Genomic DNA, 20,844 nt, shown 5'->3' with positions numbered 1-20,844 from the left:
TAAAAAAGGTAAAGGGACCCCTGACCATTAGGTCCAGTCGTGACCTACTCTGGGGTTGCGGCGCTCATCTCACTTTACTGGCTGAGGGAGCCGGCGTACAGCTTCCGGGTCATGTGGCCAGCATGACTAAGCCGCTTCTGGCAAACCAGAGCAGCGCACGGAAACGCTGTTTACCTTCCCGCCGGAGTGATACCTATTTATCTACTTGAACTTTGACATGCTTTTGAACTGCTAGGTTGGCAGGAGCAGGGACCAAGCAACGGGAGCTCACCCCGTTGCGGGGATTCGAACCGCTGACCTTCTGATCGGCAAGTCCTAGGCTCTGTGGTTTAACCTACAACACCACCCGTGTCCCTGATGTCTACCTACTAGGTGCCAAATGAAAACATTCCTCTTCAACCAAGCCTTTGGCTGTTAAACAGTCTAAGGCAGAGCTTTCCAAACTGTGTGTCATGACACATTAGTGTGTCGGCTGCAGTGTGTAGGTGTGTCGCATGAATGTTCCCCGTGCTCCTGGAGCTGGAAAGAGTTAGTTTAACCTTTGGTTTACTAGTAAAACTGAATTAATATGTCACAAAATGATTCAAAACTGAATTATTGTGTCCAAAAAGTGTGTCACCAACTTGAAAGGTTTGGAAAACTCTGATCAAAGGCCTTTTAAATGTGTGTGCATGTCTGTGTGAGAGATGTGTGTTGTTGTGTTTTTGTGTTGTAAACTGCCCTGTAATCTTTGGATGAAGGGAGGTATATAATTTAATAATAATATTAATAAACTTTTTCTCTTTCTTAAACCTATGCTGGAATGCTGGCAAAAGTCTGTGATTCTAGACCGCTATTGTTTGTTGCTATAACATTGAACCTAGAGCAGTGGAAGGTGGAGTTCTATGCTCACATGTGAGACAGGGAAAAATATGTCTATGGAGGAGTTGAGGAGTTTCTCTGCCTATTTGCTTGCTGTGATGAAATGCCCTGTCCAGCCCAACCAGAATACTCCTCCAGAATTTGCCTGATCAGAAGTCGCATATACTGCAGTTTTGGGTGATATTATTGCCATCCTGTTCAGCGTCTTCATTTATCATGATCAACAAAACATTTGTGAAGCTTTCCCTGAAATCTTTTTCTATGCAATCCCTTTGAAGTGGAGCTTCTTCAATGGAATAGTTTCTTGGGTCTGTTTGAATAAGGAGCAATCCTTCTGCCACAATTTTCAGATCAGGCCATTTCACCATACCAGAGCAGTGTACAAAAGACCTCTCAAAATTCTCTACCTTATTTGCCAGCAGAGAGAATAATGTGGACTTACTATTATACTGAATTTCTCCAGGGAAAGCAGACATTCTTCAATAGTTTTTCAAGGATTGTGGGGGGTCACCACTAGCAACGGCACAGCTTTTTTCCTCCCCTCCAAGTTTTAACATTCAAACTTGTTGGGAGCCTGGACACCATTTTGTTTTCTCCACAATGCCCCAGACTTAGTGTTCGTTTGAGGCATTATGAGTGGGGTTGGGGTGTGGAATGGCAGCTGCCACAGAGAAATGGTGGATAATATTCAGAGGAATATATGCAAGGAGGTATTTTTCTAGAGGAGTGTGAGCAAAGAGCAATCTGATACATTGCAACTCAGCGCTTGCAACAGATAGACTTTTCCAGTGGTTGAAGAAATGAGAGCTTCAGCTGTTGTATACTAGCATTTTCCCCCCTGGATCGTATTAACCAGAACTTACATTTCTGCCTGGCTGGCGGTTTCCATCTGTTTTGTAACGTTCCAAAACTGGGTTTCTTTTCCAGGTGTGACCGGCGTAATGACTGTGGCGACAGCAGTGACGAGAGGGGTTGCGTCTATCAGCCCTGTGCACAGTATCAGTTTACCTGTCAAAATGGCCGTTGCATCTCCAAAGCCTATATCTGCGACGGGGACAACGACTGTGGCGATGAATCAGATGAACTGGAGCACCTCTGCGCTACGCCAGAGGCAACCTGTTCTCCGCATCATTTTAAGTGTGACAATGGGAACTGCCTTGAATTGGTCAAAGTCTGCAACCGAGTGGATGACTGCTCTGATAACAGCGATGAGAAAGGATGTGGTATGTATAGAACCTTTTTGACTTAGCCGATATTTATACAGTGGTACCTTGGGTTAAGAACTTAATTTGTTCTGGAGGTCCGTTCTTAACTTGAAACTGTTCTTAACCTGAGGTACTACTTTAGCTAATGGGGCCTCCCGCTGCCGCCACGCGATTTCTGTTCTCATCCTGAAGCAAAGTTCTTAACCCAAGGTACTATTTCTGGGTTAGCGGAGTCTGTAACCTGAAGCGTCTGTAACCCTAGGTACCACAGTATAGTGTTCACCTTCAGCTTGAGAAATTGGGTGGTTTATCTTACCATTTAGTTAAAACATCCACTGTATATAATAACCCAGTGTTCTTAGAAGAGCAAATTCATACAGCAGATTCATCTTACCACATGCCCAGGAGTGATTGGTTAGGTGATCCAGGAGGCAACTCCTAGTGAAGGAGGATTGGGAAGCAGTTTGTTCTGCTTATGCTTTCCTAAAGACAAAGGTGACAGGTCCCAGGCCTCAGAGAGGTTAGGCTGGCCTCAACTAGAGCCAGGGCCTTCTCGGCTGCGGCTCCAATCTGGTGGAATGCTCTGTCACAAGAGACTAGGGCCCTGCGGGACTTGACATCTTTCCGCAGGGCCTGCAAGACAGAGTTGTTCCGCCAGGCCTTTGATCAGGGCGCAGCCTGACTCCCTCCTCTGGCAACCTGCACAGAACTTTGCTTAATTGGTTGCCATCAATTTGATTTAATTAATTTTTATAATGAAATATTTTTAGATTGTGTGATTATTTGATTTTTTGATTATTTGATTGTTGTTAGCCGCCCTGAGCCCGGCTTCGGCTGGGGAGGGCGGGATATAAATAAAATTTATTATTATTATTATTATTATTAGAATCTACGTATTACTGGTCCACCAGGACTGATGAGGATAAGAAACTGTTGTGTTCTGTGAAACCAACTATGACCATTCTGTGCAGCCTGAATGTTTGCTCCTGTTGTAGTTGATTCAACAGTTGATGCAATCAGTCACTATATATAATATAATTGTGGCGCACACAAGGTGAACATTTCCAGTGAAATCCAATGCTGCCATTGCGCTTGTGAAACAACAGAGGGAACTCCTAGTGGAAGAGGGCTGGCAAGCAGTTTTCTCTTATTCCCCCTACACCACCTTCCATGCAGTTCTGAAAGGTCACTTAACCACCTGGAGCAGATTAGTGGTATTAGTGGCATGGGGGGCTGCAGCAGGAAGAAGTAGGAAGGAATCTCTTTCCTTGGCTTGCATTAGTGGGCTTCTCTGCTAATCAAAACCCATTCCAAGAGCAGAATGGCAACTCTTTAAGTGTATAAGCAAAGACCAGTGCAGAAATGCAGCTGCTGCATTATTTCCGGATGAAAATTGAGTGATCTATTTTGTTCCGTTTTCTGGCTATAGGTATAAACGAATGTAATGACTCTTCAATCAGCGGCTGTGACCACGACTGCACAGACACCCAGACCAGTTTCTATTGCTCATGTCGTCCTGGATATCGGCTCATGTCCAATGAAAGGTCTTGTGATGACATTGACGAGTGCAGCGAGACACCATCCGTGTGTAGCCAGATTTGTGAGAATACCATTGGCTCCTATATCTGCAAGTGCGCGCCGGGCTACATCCGGGAGCCGGATGGGAAAAGCTGCCGGCAAAATAGCAACATCTCGCCTTACCTCATCTTCAGCAACCGCTACTATCTGAGAAATCTCACGACGGATGGCGAGTCTTACTCCCTCATTTTGCAAGGACTCCGAAACGTGGTGGCGCTGGACTTTGACAGGGTGGAGAAAAGGCTGTACTGGATTGATGTGGGCAGGAAGGTCATTGAAAGAATGTTTTTCAATGGGACAAGCAAGGAAGTAATCGTTAATGATGGCGTGCCCAGTGGGGAAGGCATTGCTGTTGACTGGGTTGGCAGGTAAATCTCAGTGCGTTGCAATAGTCCTTGCCGAGGTGATTATTTTAATATGGACTAATGTTTCGACCCACATTCTCCAAAATTTGCCAGGCTTTCTTCTAAATGTGAGTTAGAAGGACCATTGTGGTATAGTGGTTAGAGTGTTGTACCTGCGAGACCAGGGTTCAAATTCCTGCTCAGCCAAGAAACTCACTGGATGGCCTTGGGCCAGTCACATTCTCTCAGCTTAACCTGCCTCACAGGGTTGTTGTGAGGGTGAAATGGAGAAAAGGAGGGGGTATAAATGCACTCAGTCAACAGAGGAGATGGGCTATGAGGGCAATCAGTCAATCAATCAATCAATCAATCAATCAATCAAAGAAAGCCATGCATATCTCACTTGTGCCTGCTGTTCACAGTCCTTTGCATGCAGTCCTTAACAACAGCTTCGTAAAGTCATCATTATTGTGATTACAGATGGCAGACTGCATCAGTAGCAGTGTGCTTGGTGGGGCTTGGGTTAAGTCTATTGTTACTTGCTTTTCCCAAGTTCCCTTGGGAAAGCAAAGTGGGTTGCCACGCAGCGTCTCTCTTTCTGTCCTTTGGGTGGGGAGGGACTTATCTGCGGGATGGGGAAGAGAAGTGACCAGAGACAGGCTGATGGCTACAGCGCTTGCTCAATAACCCAAATATGTCCATAGGCTAAGGTTACCAGACGTCCCCGTTTCCCGGGGACAGTCCCCATATTTACAAATCAGTCCCCTGAAAAATCCGTCTGTTTAGTAGGAAGTTGAAAAGTGTTCCCGGATTCATTGGAAAAAAATCTGGTAAGCTTAACATAGGCCTAAAAACGTTGGCAACCCTTAAGGAAAAACGACAGTTGATATAAAATAAATAAAATGAGGAGGACTCTGTGTAACATGAACCTTGTAAAATATTTCAGAAAACTCTACTGGGTAGATTCCTCCAAGGACTGCCTCTATGTGTCAGAGCTTGATGGTCGGTTCCGGAAAAAACTAGTTGATCGGTGTTTGGATCCCAACAACACCTTCTGTTTTCAGTACCCTAGAGCTATTGTTGTTCACCCCAAATATGGGTAAGCTATTTCCATGATTATTTCCTTTTAGTACAATTGTTTTAACCATTGGGATAAAGGCTAATAAGGGCATTTTTAAAATCTACGATGAGGCGCACAGATTCTGAGCCCAGCTTCGGCTGGGGAGAGCGGGATATAAATAAAATATTATTATTATTATTATTTTATTATTATTCTGAATGCATTTAACGTACTTGCTTGGAGATCATCCTTATCTACCTCTTTCAGAGGTAAGGCTGAATGCATTATCTACTACTCGCGCTGCTACTCATTTATTCTGATTTAGCAGCGCTGCAATGAAAGAGGCAAAGTTTAGAACTGAAAGAACGAAGCTGATATTCACACGAACCTGAATATTACAGAAATACATTTACATTGGGGGAAGCATATATAGCTATATGAGAAAGCCACCAAGTCTGCAGATTTGGGGAGGGGAGGAAGAGGAAGTCCTGTTGTAGAAGTCTGTTCCACTCACAGAAGGGCACCGCTGGAATTTCACCCAATTTTACTTCTAACTAATGAAATAAAAGTATACATTACCTGATGGGTTCACTGCCTCCTCCCACACATTGTTCCTTCCAAACCACCAGATTTTTACGTTGGTGCATGTGCTATTGCATTACAAATGAAGACTAGATTAATTTACGTTGTGTCTGTTTAACCAGGCAGGTCTATTGGACAGATTGGGGAGAACGAGCATATATTGGACGCTTGGGAATGGATGGCAAGAACAAGACCGTGATTATCTCTACCAAGTTAGAGTGGCCTAATGGACTCACCATAGATTACACCAACGACAAGCTCTACTGGGCGGATGCCCACCTAAACTACATTGAGTACGTACATAGAGAAGAATAAAGCAACTGGGTAACTCTTCATACCAAATTTTGGGGGTTGCCAAATTAGCCTGCTTCAGCTTTATTAAAGGGACACAACCATGATTACCCATTTAGAATATATGTTAGTTCAGTTGCGTCGCTGTAACAATTTATGGGCGTTTGTCACTAACATCAAAATGTTTTGGAGAGATATACTTCGGCTTATGCTTTATAACAAATATGAAAATTATGAGCAAACTGTTTTGCTTCTCTCAGAATGTCTTCATCAGTTTTGCTTCTGCGTTGCATTTCCACCCAAATCTGAAAATCTGTAGTCGGTCACCAAAGTAGTCTGTCGACAGATTTGGTAGTTTAGCATTCTGCATTATGTCATCAATAAGAAAGGTCTGTGAATAACAGGGAAAAGATTTAAAGCTATTTAAAACATATCAAAGTATAGAGGACAAACAGCAGAAAGGAATTTGGGGTGTTTAAAATTTAGCAGAAAATATAAATGTATATCAGACGTGAGGAAACTTTCGCAGCCTGAGTGCTGCCTTTTTGGGCTACTTTCCAATGGTCACATGTCAGCAGAGGGTGGGGCAAGAAGCAGCAAATATTAATCCTACCTTTGTTCTGCTGGCTAGTTTCTCCATCCTCCATCCAGGCGAGCAAGAAGCATTAGCTGAGTTCAGAGGCATCAGACTAAAACGCTCACAGCTGGTACATAGAACAGCCAGTGAGGGGTGTGGCCTGGGAGAGTTTTGAGGGCCAGATAAATAGGCCAGAGGGGCCACACCAAGCCTCGGGGCCTGTGGTTCCCTAGCCCTGGTGTACATAGCATATAGCTCAAGTCTATCGTTTTAATTAATAATAATAATATTTTTTATTATTTGTACCCTGCCCATCTGGATGGGTTTCCCCAGCCACTCTAGTGTTCCAACAGAACACTAAAAACAGAATAAAACTTCAAACATTAAAAGCTTCCCTAAACAGGGCTGCCTTCAGATGTCTTCTGAAAGTCAGATAGTTGTTTATTTAATTATATGAATATGCTGTTTACATTCTTAATGGTGAAGAAGCCTATGGAAAGCACTCTTTGAAATCCCAAAGGCTGGGAACAGATAATATGGAAGTGTTCTTCTTTCTATCAGCAGCTATGGGAAACATGAGACTTGTGGTCTTAGGGATTGTGACTGTTATGTCCCTCATGCCAGTCTATGAGTAGGTAAAACCCATCTTTTGGGGGCCTCTGTACCCAGGGGCATGCCTGGGAACCCTTGGAAAGACAAAGAGGAAATTTCATTTCCCAGTCTCGTTTTTCTGAGGGCTCCAAGCATGCGTTCCAGCCACTTGTTTACTCGCCAAATGGCTCAATGGGAGTGGACAAGAATGGAGATCAGAGTAGCTCCTAGATCTGGCCCAGAGGAGCTAAAATCTCAAAGGCCTGCCTTCTTCCCCTCCTTCCTGTCCACTCTAGAATCCCAGGCGAGGGAGTCAAAATACTACAATTGCAGATCTGACTGGAGGCCAAGAGGTTGGAGGTTGGGTTCCCCCAGCGATTCTTACACCCAATACTTCACTCAGCAACCCAATATGTTTTCATGCCCCTGATTTTTAAAAAAATGTCTTTAGTCACATAGACAGCGAAAGGTAAGCAACATAGAAAGTTGGAGGTGACAGGTCATTCTTTCTCTAGAGGGTAGTGAGAAGTAACTTGGGAATACAGGAAGTTGCCTTTTACCAAGTCCCTCTAGCTCGATGTTGTCTACATTGACTGGCAGTTGGCTCTCCAGAGTTTCCCTCAAGGAGTCTTTGCAAGCTCTACCAGCAGAGACCAAGGAATGAACCTTGGGACCATCTGCATGCAGATCAGATGTTCTCCCACTGAGCTACAGGCCCTTCTGAACTTGAACCTTTATCTTACTAACATCTTCTGGAAAGAATGCTTAGGGAGGCGTTGTTTTACAACACAGGAGGTGGAACTGAGTGGAGGTAATCAGTTGTGTGAACAGAATGTCTGGGGTTCTATTTGGAGACCCTTGGAAGAACATAGTTGGTTACATTTCTTTTTCACTCGCTCTGAAGCAATAGAAAAAAGTTCAGCATTACCCATGCTTGCTTTTTTCCCGCAGGTACTCCGATTTAGATGGCCAACACCGTCACACGGTGTACGATGGGACATTACCTCACCCATTTGCAATTACCATTTTTGAGGACACCATCTACTGGACTGACTGGAACACGAGGACAGTTGAAAAGGGAAATAAGTACAATGGATCAGGCAGGGCAGTTCTGGTAAACACCACTCACAGACCTTTTGATATCCACGTCTATCACCCGTACAGGCAGCCACTTGGTAAGCAATCCATTCTACTGATGTGGGTGTCTTCATTCTTATTCAAGGTCTAATCCTCTGAATTCTGCATGTAACTCAGAAGTAAGGTGTGAGACAACATAGGCATTTTTCAGGGGTCTGGTTCTTGTTGAATGTTTCACCCTCATAGAATGATATATTTTTTTTAGCATTCTCTTGGATGTAAATATTATGACTGCATTTGGATGTAATGCAAAACCATGGTTTAGCAGCACATAAATAAGCTTAACTTCTTTCTGAGCTTGTGTATACCACTTCCCTCTCCTGTTCCCACCCAGCTGAGAGGAGGAATTCAGAAGCTTTTAGTTAATCACAGGTTGCTGTTTCTTATATACTGGGACCCAGTGGCAACCGGTACTCATTGAGGAAAGGCAGGGAGCCCAAGAGTAGGTGGAGCCCAGAGTCAATGATAGGTAGAACCAACTAATTTTTGTTTCGTCCCTGTCATCCCCCCTGCCGAGTTTTACAAGGGCAACATTGAAACTAAGGAGGAGGGAGCTGACAGGTAGTGACACTCCTAATTGGATGGATTGTAAGAAAGAAGGAAGGGAAGTGGGGGCAGGCTGAAGTTGGTGGGGTAGTGCCCCATCTGTCCTAATGAACCAGACTCCACTTCTAGGACCTGTGGTTAACATTAACTGTGGTTAGTTTAAATGAGCCAGCGTCATAAACCATAGTTTGAAGTTGCCTTGTTTTGAAACTGATCATCAGTAGCCACAATTCCCAGTTTGGACCAAACAGCTAACCATGGTTAACTAAAAGTAAAAACTGCTTCTTACTCACATGGAAAGGAGAGAGGGGAGAGACGTTCTAAACTATGGTTTAGTGTTTCCCCTGAATATAGCCAATGTCATCATCTGGGAACCTTGCCTGCCCATGCACTGTTGCACTTATTCTAAAAGGGTAATTGAATTAATTAAATTTGGATGTTTCTTGTCTGTTTTTATCCCAGCAGCCCTATAACAGGGACTAGGAAAAAGCTGCTGGCAGGTTGGTTGTTGTGTTTCTGCTGCTGCCGGTCCCTTGCACCTAACTTACAATACCTTGTTATACTTGGCTCAACTTATTGTTTGACCCTGGATTTGAATCGGCAATGGTTTCTCTTGATAGCATGTTTTAAACTAAACTCCTTCATTGGGTTGAGCCTTGGTTTGCTTGACTCAAGCCCATACTTGTTCTCATGCTCTTCAGAGACCATGGGGATCTCCCCTTCCTTATAATGAAATACTGGGCACAATCCATAGTCCAACCCAGATAACATAGCCAGGGTACATCTGTCCAATAGGCCAAGATACATGTTGCAGTATTACCTTTTGGTACGTTGAATTTGTTGCAAATATGCATCAATAGGAAACAATCCCAGTATTGTTCGTGAATGCAAGTTGACATGTGCCACCAAAGATTAAAGCATTCTTTGCAATTTAAGTGGCAATAGTTTCATTTGTGGGTTGTTCTTTGCTGGGGAATAATTATATTTTCTTCCTCCCGCCCCCCGTCTTCTTTTGCTAGTAAGTAATCCTTGCGGGACCAACAATGGTGGTTGTTCTCATCTGTGCCTAATAAAAAGTGGTGGTTATGGTTATTCCTGTGAGTGTCCAGATAACTTCATGGTAATACAGTTTGGAAACATGGCTCACTGCCTCCCGATGTGTTCCAGCTCTCAGTTCCTTTGTGCAGACAGTGAAAGGTATGCATATAAATCACACACCATTATTTTACTTGCTTATTTACGTCACACGTGAATATTTCCTACGTATACGTGTCCTACCTCCAAGGACTCAAATATGGCATTGTTCCTTGCTCTCATTTTATAGTCTTCATTTGGCTGGGAATGGGGGGGGGGGGGGGTTGCAGTAAAACTCCCAATTCAGGAATCTCATTCCACTCCATCACAATTTAGGCAGCAGTGGCTGTATATTAAGACACAAGAATAGGTGAATGAAGCCCAGAGCCTTAATGGAGATGAAGATTGCCCCACCCCTGGTAATCAGACCAATCACTTGATGAGCAGAGAAGGGGGTAATAACCCCCTCCTCAGCTGATTGGTACAGAGAGTGTGTGTAGTGGCCACGCCCATCACTGGCATGTGTCCCACCATCCCTAGGGTTGGCCAAGGCTGAACGTGGCTCTCAGGCCAACACAGCTTAGCTATCTCCGCTATGGAGAAAGGTAGGCTGAGAGGGAAGAGTGACTGATGCAAGGTCACCAGCAGAGCTTCAGGGCTGAGTGGGGATTTGTTCCTGGGTGTCTCCAGTTCTAGTGTGACATGCTAATCACTATGCTGCACTAGCTCTCCCAAGTCTTGGTGGCACTTGGAAGCATAGAATTTCTGAACAGAGGTAACAGACAGCGATACATCACTTCTACTTCTCCAGGTTTGTGCCCTATTGCTGCACTTTGCCTTAGTACAGTGGTACCTCGGGTTAAGTACTTAATTCGTTCCGGAGGTCCGTACTTAACCTGAAACTGTTCTTAACCTGAAGCACCACTTTAGCTCATGGGGCCTCCTGCTGCTGCCATGCCTCCGGAGCACGATTTCTGTTCTCATCCTGAAGCAAAGTTCTTAACCCGAGGTACTATTTCTGTGTTAGCGGAGTCTGTAACCCGAAGCGTATGTAACCTGAAGTGTATGTAACCCGAGGTACCACTGTACAGTGGTACCTCTGGTTGTGAACGGGATCCATTCCGGAGGCCTGTTCACAACCTGAAAAGAGCGCAACCTGAAGCGTCGCAGGTGCGCGGTGCGATTTGGCGTTTCTGCGCATGTGCAAGTGGCGAGACCCGGAAGTAACCCTTTCCAGTACTTCTGGGTCGCCGCGGGACGCAACCTGAAAAGATGTAACCTGAAGTGTCTATAACATGAGGTATGACTGTACTTCCTTCCTGTTGCCGCTCCTTTGTCACACCATGGCACTGCCATGTTTAGGGAGGTTTTTAATGTTTGATGTTTTATCGTGTTTTTAATATTCTGTTGGGAGCCTCCCAGAGTGGCTGGGGAAACCCAGCCAGATGGGCGGGGTATGTATGTATGTATGTATGTATGAATAAATAAATAAATAATTCAGCTTACAGCCTGCCATGCTTCTGACAGTCTCCCTCTATCTCTTGTAGTAGTGGCTGTGGCTGGAGAGAGAAAAATGATGGTGGAATGGCACAGTTGCGTGTTGTGCTTCTGCACTTGCTTTGGGGGCACTATACAGTAGTACCTTGGTGCTCAAACTTAATCCATTCTGGGAGTCTGTCCGACTCCAGAAACCATTTGAAAACCAAGGCGTGGCTTCTCATTGGCTGCAGGAGCTTCTTGCACTGAAGCGGAAGCCGCACAGGATGTTCGGCTTCTGAAAAGCATTCGCAAACCGGAACACTTACTTCCGGGTTTGTGGCGTTTGGGAGCAGATTTGTTCGGCAACTAAGCCATTTGGGAACCGAGGTACCACTGTATAAGCAGCTGAGTAGTCCAGTTCCTTAATCATTAAAGGTGCCCCCAAACCCTCCATCCCCGGGCATCACATTCCTGATCAGAAGACTGTGTAGCTCTTTGAAGGGTAGCCCTATTCACTGAGCATTGCAGCCTTAGCAGTACTTAGGAGAAAATTACCTGGAAGAAGGATACATGACAATGATAAATTAAAATCTCTGAAATCACCTACAGTCTATAACTATACATGCCCATACTTGCTGATTGGCTCAAATGCAGCATTTTCTAGGACAGGCTCAGTTATGTGGAAGGGGCTACTAAATAAATGCACGAAGCCTTGGGTCAAGGAAACACACTAATTCTTCATGATGGGAATCATCCCAAAGGCTCTTGTGTTTACAATCCTAAGTGTTCTTGCCAGGAAGTGAGTCCCATTGACTTGCTACCAAATAAACATGATTATAGAATATGTCAAAGGCATTGCCTCTTTGAAATAAACATTATGGCGTCTCTCTGTTTTGTAGGTGTATTCCCATATGGTGGAAATGTGATGGTCAGAGAGATTGCCGGGATGGCTCCGATGAACCGCCCACATGCCCTCACAGGTACTGCCAAGTTGGGCAGTTCCAGTGCAATGATGGCAACTGTACGAGTTCCCATTACTTGTGCAACGCCCTGGCAGACTGCCCTGATGGATCAGATGAAGATCGTGTGCTTTGTGGTATGTTGCAAGTGCTAAGTCTCTAATTCAGGGGTCAACAAACTTTTTCAGCAGGGGGCCGGTCCACTGTCCCTCAGACCTTGTGGGGGGCTGGACCATATTTTGGGAAAAAAATAAAAAGAACAAATTCCTGTGCCCCACAAATAACCCAGAGATGCATTTTAAATAAAAGGGCACATTCTACTCATGTGAAAACATACTGATTCCTGGACTGTCCATGGGCCAGATTTAGAAGGCGATTGGGCCGGATCCGGCCCCCGGGCCTTAGTTGGCCTACCCATGCTCTAAATTAACCTGTTACTCGGTACAAGCAATAACGGGTCTAGAAATTACTTGTTCCATGAAGAGGAAACTAGTATGGTTAAATAACCTATTAACAAGGCACTCCCTCTAACAAATATTTTGTTGTCTTGACGTAGGTGATATATTGACATATTGTCCAAAAATGGTTTGAAGTCCATATTGTGATATCAGTTTCATAATTTTGATCTTGCAATATATTGTGAATCATGATGTATATTAGGGCTAATTTGATCAGTAGAATATGCTCACGTTATTTTGAGTTATAGTACATGTTGCATTGAGATATTTAGCGTACAGTATACTCTTATTTTGTATACAGAGTTGTGATTAATGAGGTATGTTAGGGTTATGCAAAAATCACAATGTGGGGAAAACTGTGAAGCCAGCCACTGCTCTCGATTCCTGCAGCCCCTGTTAACTCTGTCAGCTCAACTCTCCCCTGCCTCCTTCAGGGAGCAGCGAATCCCAAGAGCAGGTGCCTGCAAAAATCATAACTTGTGAAAAACCATTAAGCCAGCCAATACCTCTACATAGCTCCATCCTTATTTCAGATATCATGACATATCAGTATATTGTGATGTTTAGCTGGTGATATATCACGATGTTGAAAACCAGATATCACCCAGCCTTAGTAGTTTACCCAGCATATATTATCTCCATGTCAGTCTTTTCTCTGTTTATACAGTGGTACCTCAGTTTAAGAACTTAATTCGTTCTGGAGGTCCGTTCTTAACCTGAAACTGTTCTTAACCTGAAGCACCACTTTAGCTAATGGGGCCTCCTGCTGCTGCCACGCCGCTGCACGATTTCTGTTCTCATCCTGAAGCAAAGTTCTTAATCCGAGGTACTATTTCTGGGTTAGCAGTGTCTGTAACCTGAAGCGCCTGTAACCTGAAGCATCTGTAACCCAAGGTACCACTGTATAACACTCCCATTTAGCTAAACAGCAGCATTGCTCAAAATAGGATTTGTTGTTGTTTTTTTAATCCCTGCAGCAGTTTGGATAAATGAGAGTATACTGCAATTTCATTTCATTTCATTTTAAAGTAATCTTCTAATACCACAATAACGTTTGCCTTCTAGCCAATCACCAGTGTGAGTCTCATCAGTGGCAATGCGCCAACAAGCGATGCATCCCAGAAGCCTGGCAGTGTGACCGAGAGGATGACTGTGGTGATAACTCGGATGAAGATGCTTCTCATTGTGCCAGCAGGACCTGCCCTCCAGGCCAATTTAAATGTGACAATGGCCGCTGCATCCCCCAGTCCTGGAAATGCGACGTGGATGATGACTGTGGGGATAACTCGGATGAGCCGATTCATGAATGCAGTAAGTAGAGCACAGCTTGTGTTGATTGGCTGATGGATTGCTCGTATAGCTCGTCCTTCCTCCTTAATGGAAACCAGAGTAGCTAACAAGAAGACAAATGGCAAATTGGCCAGTTGTTTTCCTAATAATAATGAGGAGGAGGAGGAAGAGGAAGAAGAAGTTTATTATTTGTACCCTGTCCATCTGACCGGGTTGCCCCAGCCACTCTGGGTGACTTCCAACAAATATAAAAGCATAATCAAACATCAAACATAAAAAAATTCCCTATACAGGGCTGCCTTCAGTTGTCTTCTAAAACTTGCACAGTGGCACCTCAGTTCTCGAACAAAATCCGTTCCAGAAGCCCGTTCGGCTTCCGAAACATTCAAAAACCAAGGTGTGGCTTCCCATTGGTTGCAAGAGCTTCTTGCACTCAGCGGAAGCAGCGTTGCACGTTCAAGTTCCGAAAAACATTTGAAAAAGCAAGCATTTACTTCTGGGTTTTCAGCATTCGAGAACTGAAACGTACAACAATGGAGGCATTCGGGAACCGAGGTACCCCTGTATAGTCATTTATCTCCTTGACATCTGATGGGAGGGCGTTCCACATACCAATGACCATGGCTATCTTTTATATTTTCTGCCTCAGGCACCAAAACAAGTTTGTAATGTTATCATTTTCATTTTAAGTATAAAAGCCCTTTTGTACATTTAAATATGAATAAATCTGGGGCAGGCCATGGTGTCTGTACATTGTCTATCCCATGTAACACATTCTCTGAAATGTATTTGGCAGTGGTGTGCAGCAGCTGTCGTAAAAAGGCAAAGTATTCAAATGTTGACTCTTCCTTTTATTTCAGTGGGCCCTGCCTATCGTTGTGATAACCACACAGAATTCAGCTGTAGAACAAATTACCGTTGCATCCCGTTCTGGGCTGTATGCAATGGTCATAATGACTGCAGAGACAACAGCGATGAACAAGGCTGTGGTACGTTTTTGGCCTGCAAAATGTACCTGTAAAATCATTGTGTACTTCAGATGCTGTTCAAGTTGTGAAGCAATGACCTTGGCCAAAATTCCGTGCACTTGCATTTATACCTGCTTCACAAATTAGGCCGCAAATGAAGGTGCAATGAAAACCCTGTTAGCAGCATGTCACTCTAATTGATGCTTGTCATTTGATGTAACCTTGGAGGTCACTTACTATAATTACAGTCTTGGCTATACCTGATGTGAATGTCTTGAGTTATCTGAAGCAGTTTTTCGGTCACTGGGTCACACTGTGCAGGCAATTAGTGTTATCTGTTCTTGTGAATGGGAAGTGTTTTCTGCATTATTACCATTGCTGTCTTTTCCTTGAACTTCATTTGAAGCATCCATGATGGCTGCACCTAGAGGTGAAAGGATGGTTAGATTTAAACTAAATAAAGATTCCTTTTAGTTAAATCAAACCATTATACCACCTCTCGTTGCATCCGTTTTGGATGCTTCAAAGGCATCAGAAGAAGGAAAAACAGTAATCATAACAATGTGGCAAAGCCTTCCCTGTTAAATAGGTGTACATTCTGCTTCATAGCTGACGAGGCTCAGATATGTTTTCATGCTCAGCTTGTAACAGTTCATAATGCTTTGTCTGGGAGACAAATTTGCTCCCCACTCACCCCATGCTTGTTAGCTGTTGCCTTCACCTGTAGTTCGAGCCTCCCGGATTTGCTGTTGCCATCATTATTTCTTCTCCTTCAGTGGTATATATTTTGCTTTTGGCAATCTTTAATGTGGTATTTGTGGATGAATGCTGCAGGTAGCTAGACACTAGCTGTATTTGCATGTCACACTAAAACATGGCTTGGTGAGATATTCAAGAACTGGAAGGACAAGCCTCATATTAATATGCTTCTGTTCCCGATCTCCTTTCCCTGCACTGCTAGGAGGAGGATTCTGACAGTGTTTACTTTTCGTGTTCCTGAGTCCCAGTTTGTTGTGTGGTCCAGAGATTGTGGTTTGTCTATAATTGTGGTCAGTTTAAACAGTTTAAGCCAGCTTCATAATCCAAGGTTTGAAGATGGCTTGTTTTTAAACTGAAAGTAAATAAATGCTGCTAAAGTAAGCCTTCTTGCTTCACCGGGGCAGGGGGGCAGAGGCTGAAACTCATGGCAGCACCTTCCTCCTCTTGTGCATTTTACTAAACCATGGTTTAGTGTGACAAGAAAATGCAGCCAAAAGCTGAGTTGTGCTTGGCAATTGTTTCCAAAATCTAGGTGGTGCTCTTTACAGCTTCTCCAGCGTTTTTTTTTTTTTTTTTAATCATTTATTATGATAAGATGTGGTGATTGAGAGGTTTGATCAGCTGAGTATACTGAAGGTATACTCAGCCTGGAGGATGATTTTCTAATTTTGGGAAGTCAAATTATTCCGCTTTGTGATAGTTATATCACACATTGCAGTGAAAAGCACTCTGTTTACCTTTTGCAAAAGCTAGACACAGGGAGAATACTTGGATTTTGGGAAGCTTTTTCTCCTCTTCCACAAAGTATATATGTTAAGAAGCCGCTTTGAAAACCTTCCTAAATTGCTTGACATTTCATTGTACCACGTCTGCTGTACCTGTTTTCATATTTGAGAATAGCATGTTAGTCTGTGCTGGTGTATTGACAAATTTAAACGGTGTATGCGTGTTGCAGAGGAGATTACTTGCGATCCTTTGGGAGATTTCCTCTGTGATAACCATCGGTGTATCCCACTGCGGTGGAAGTGTGATGGAGATAATGACTGTGGAGATGAATCTGATGAACAAAACTGCAGTAAGATATTTCTTTCCTTTCCGACTATTGATAGCCTTGCAGCCAAAGGCTGCCTGTTTGAATGGTGCATTTTGCATTAAGTTCGACATGAGGTGCATGTTAAATATTTAAAAATCTTCATGCTTGTACAGTTTTCTCAGGATTAAGGTATGAAGTTAAGTATCACTGTTGGATATTGCTTCATTGTGGGAATCTAGGATTCACCCGTAACATTTAATGGATACCTTTAGGTGTGCATGTGTGTGAAGTTTCACTGCTTACCTATCAGTTGTTGTTGTTTTTTTAAATCCATAATATAAAATCACTCATTGCAGAAATAAAACAAATGCTCCTCTAACTTAGGGTAGATATAGATATATAGTGGTTATTTCAGCCCAGTGTTCCCCAAACTTAGGTCTCCATCTGTTCTTGGATTACAACTCCCATCATCCCTAGCTAGCAAGACCAGTGGTCAAGGATGATGGGAATTGTAGTACAACAGCTGGAGATCCAAATTTGGGAAACACTGTTTCAGCATATCGCTAAAAATAGCCATCTCTGTGACAAGTAATTCCCTTTGCAAAATCCATTTCACAGTCCGATCCACCTAAGCAGTAAATAATAAATTCACAGGGCAGTCCTCAACACACTAAAGATAATGAGATGTAATGCCAAGGAGATGACATTTCCAACATTGAAACTGTTATTTTATACTCTTACATACCAGTTCTGTAACTAGAATTCGGCAAGGATAGCTTAATCAAACCCTTAGCCTCCACTGGGAGTGGGTAAATGGGCGCAGGGCTGAGTTGCTTGTGAAACATCTTAGCATAAAAACACACCACACGTTTCATGTATGCTGCGTCTCTTTATTGCAAGGTCCCCGTGAGTGCACAGAAAGTGAATATCGGTGTGACAACCTGCACTGCATTCCTTCTCGGTGGATATGCGACCACGACAACGACTGTGAGGACAATTCAGATGAACGGGACTGTGGTGGGTATTGCAATTTGAGCATATTTATTTGTTTGTTTTAATTCAGCTTGTCTTTCAAGGCATGTTGCCCTCACTTTTACAAATAAAATTTCAAAACACACAATTCCGTAAAAATGGGCATATAAATCATGAAAATACCACAGTTCTTTTAAAAAACAGTAATGACCAGGCAGTATGTATTTCCCTGGGGATAGAATTTGAAACATGTTGGGGTCACCACCAAAAAGCCCTGTCTGTGGTCCTAAAGGATTATGCAATAAATTTAATGTCATATTGAAAATATTGCCATGGAATTCTACTCAATATTGATCCAGAGTAGAACTCCAATGTAAAGTTAGCAGAGTAAAAACTTAAGTACATTGCAGGAGTCTCAAAAAATGGACTAGAGGCAATTGTATTTCATCCAGCAGAGCTTTACTGCTGCTGAAGGCAAAAGAGCATAATGGTCACAAATCCAATACATTCAGCATTGGCACTGTCCATAAGAAATCCAGTTGCAACAGACATAACTTATAATAAGACTAAACCTTAACACTAAGCATACTATGCAGAACACCACACCAGAAGGAAAAGAGATAGAAAGAGAAGGTGAAACTCGGGCTGCTTCTGGCCTTACTTTTATAGTCAACATGACCTTGACAGAAGAGATAACAGAACCAGTTTAAGCCAGCTGTACTCAGCCAGCGTGGTGTAGTGGTTAAGAGCGGTGGACTCGTAATCTGGGGAACCGGGTTCACGTCTCCGCTCCTCCACATGCAGCTGCTGGGTGGCCTTGGGCCAGTCACACTTCTCTGAAGTCTCTCAGCCTCACTCACTTCACAGAGTGTCTGTTGTGGGGTAGGAAGGGAAAGGAGATTGTTAGCCGCTTTGAGACTCCTTAAAGGGAGTGAAAGGCAGGATAATCAAGTCCAAACTCCTCTTCTTCTCTGAAGAAATAACCCAAACATCATGAACCTTCTGCTTGTTTCTTTCACACAGAGAAGCTTCCTGAACCCTCTTGAATTCATTAGAATAGGAAAGATCTCTACGCATCAGATCAATACTTTCTGCACTAAGAAACGCAAACTGACAAATATGACATTACAAAAGCACTTTTTGTAAAAGAGACATTTTGACGCCAGTCTACTTTACTTTGTAGAACTAAGGACCTGCCACCCAGGTTATTTCCAGTGCGACAGTGGGCATTGCATTGCAGAACGTTTCCGGTGTGATGGAAGTGCCGATTGTCTGGATTTCTCTGATGAAGCAACTTGCCGTGAGTGGCTAGATCTGGGGCAGAAACTTACTGAAATCCCTTATGAACCTCTCCTTTCTGTGGGGCGGGAGAAATGAAACACCTTAGTATTTTTCTTCTCCTGTCGTTAGAAAGATTTCAAGAAATGCTGAATGCTCTCAAGCAGAGCTTAAATAATGATACAGAGTTGTACACAACTAAGTTATACAGTGGTACCTCTGGTTACGTACTTAATTCGTTCCAGAGGTCCGTTCTTAACCTGAAACCGTTCTTAACCTGAAGCACCACTTTAGCTAATGGGGCCTCCCGCTGCTGCTGCGCAGCCGGAGCCCGATTTCTGTTCTCATCCTGAAGCAAAGTTCTTAACCCGAGGTAATATTTCTGGGTTAGCGGAGTCTGTAACCTGAAGCGTATGTAACCCGAGATACCACTGTATACAGATTGGACTCATTGAAATTAACGGGCATGCCTAAGTCCATTAATTGAAATGGGTCAGAGACCAGTAACTTGTAACTTGCTGCCTCCTAAACTGTTTTTGCTGCGGGCGGCACCAAAGTGACCTCCCCGGGGTGCAAGCCTGGGCAGTGTGTATGGAGATCATGGGCTATTCAGATGGCAGGACTCGCCTCTCGGCCTCACTGATATGGTCCAAAGGGAAGCAGAGCAATACGTTTGACACCAGCTTGGCTGCAGAAGTTGTGAGAAGGAGACATAACAGGCACCATCCAATCATCTTAGGGATGCTACTCTGGATTTGTGTAGGGTTTACTTAGTCCTTATCCTTTTCTTCTCCCGAAGATGCCCCACAAAGCAGTGGGTACAGGTCTGCATAGTATTATGAGGACAAGTAGATTGTGATATTCAAAGAAGGTGTTTGTTTTCCAGCCACCCGCTATCCTAACGGCTCGTACTGCCCACGCACAATGTTTGAGTGCAGAAACCATGTGTGTATTCAGCCATACTGGAAGTGTGATGGCGACGACGACTGTGGAGATGGCTCAGACGAAGAACTTAACTTATGCTGTAAGCTAGAGGGGGGGAAAGCCTGAATCGACCCCACCTTGAACCCCGCCCCCTACAACTCTCTTAGCGCATTCCAAAGGGCTGGGCATATCCAGCAGGGTGCATTTGAAACAGAGGCTCCTGGTGCCCAATTGCTGTGCCATGTCAAAAGATCCTTTTGAAATTCCCCTCTGCTTTCAAAAGCAGTTTGTTATGTGACATGGCGGGCTGCCCAGAGAGAAACACAAGCCTTTAGGATTCTGGCCTGTACATTTCTTACAGAAACTTCAGTGCATGTCTAAAGTCCTAACACAGCCAGTGAAATGCAGGCTTTTCCTGCACATGAAAACTCTTGTTGCCTCTTCCTGGTTTGTCTGTTTCCCCTTTGGAAACTCAAAATGTTTCTGGGCCAGGAGAACCTCACAGAGTTTGCCTATCTTGTGACTGGTTCAGTGGGGCCAGTGTGGGTGTAACGGAACATGATTATTATATTTGGCCTTTTAGCTAGAGTTCAGTGATCAGGAATGAGCTCTGGACCCGTATATTTGTGTTAACACACATCATTTTACATTAGTCAGATGATATCAAGAGAACCAAGGTACCAAAAGAGAGATGGGAGGAACTCTGGGAGAGTGCAGGATCTTTCAGTCCTTTTGCCCTGATGAAAGCCAGTGCAACGCTGGCATTGGTTTAAACATCACAATAAATCATTGCAGTTTAGGATTGCTGCCTGGCATTTTGATCACGTTTTAAAATAAGCTTTTATATTTGTATCCTGTAAACCAAGTTAGAAATCACT

The 20,844-nt window shown here is 43.7% G+C and overlaps 1 protein-coding gene across 1 annotated transcript in view; it reads left to right on the top strand.

Annotated features, from left to right (window-relative positions):
- LRP2 (LDL receptor related protein 2) overlaps nt 1-20,844 on the top strand; it is a 141,942-nt gene that overhangs the window by 99,767 nt on the left and 21,331 nt on the right. Inside the window, 13 exon segments of the mRNA XM_081023121.1 lie at nt 1,789-2,084; nt 3,496-4,012; nt 4,935-5,087; nt 5,753-5,923; nt 8,041-8,264; nt 9,792-9,969; nt 12,225-12,421; nt 13,808-14,053; nt 14,893-15,021; nt 16,715-16,834; nt 17,693-17,809; nt 18,948-19,064; nt 19,929-20,066. Of these exon segments, the coding sequence (XP_080879247.1) occupies nt 1,789-2,084; nt 3,496-4,012; nt 4,935-5,087; nt 5,753-5,923; nt 8,041-8,264; nt 9,792-9,969; nt 12,225-12,421; nt 13,808-14,053; nt 14,893-15,021; nt 16,715-16,834; nt 17,693-17,809; nt 18,948-19,064; nt 19,929-20,066 (2,603 nt within the window).

This window comes from Podarcis pityusensis (genome assembly GCF_964106645.2).
Source record: "Podarcis pityusensis genome assembly, chromosome: 1".
NCBI classification, from domain to species: domain Eukaryota; kingdom Metazoa; phylum Chordata; class Lepidosauria; order Squamata; family Lacertidae; genus Podarcis; species Podarcis pityusensis.
Note: the sequence above shows the minus strand (reverse complement) of the source record. Positions and strands in the feature narration are given on the sequence as shown.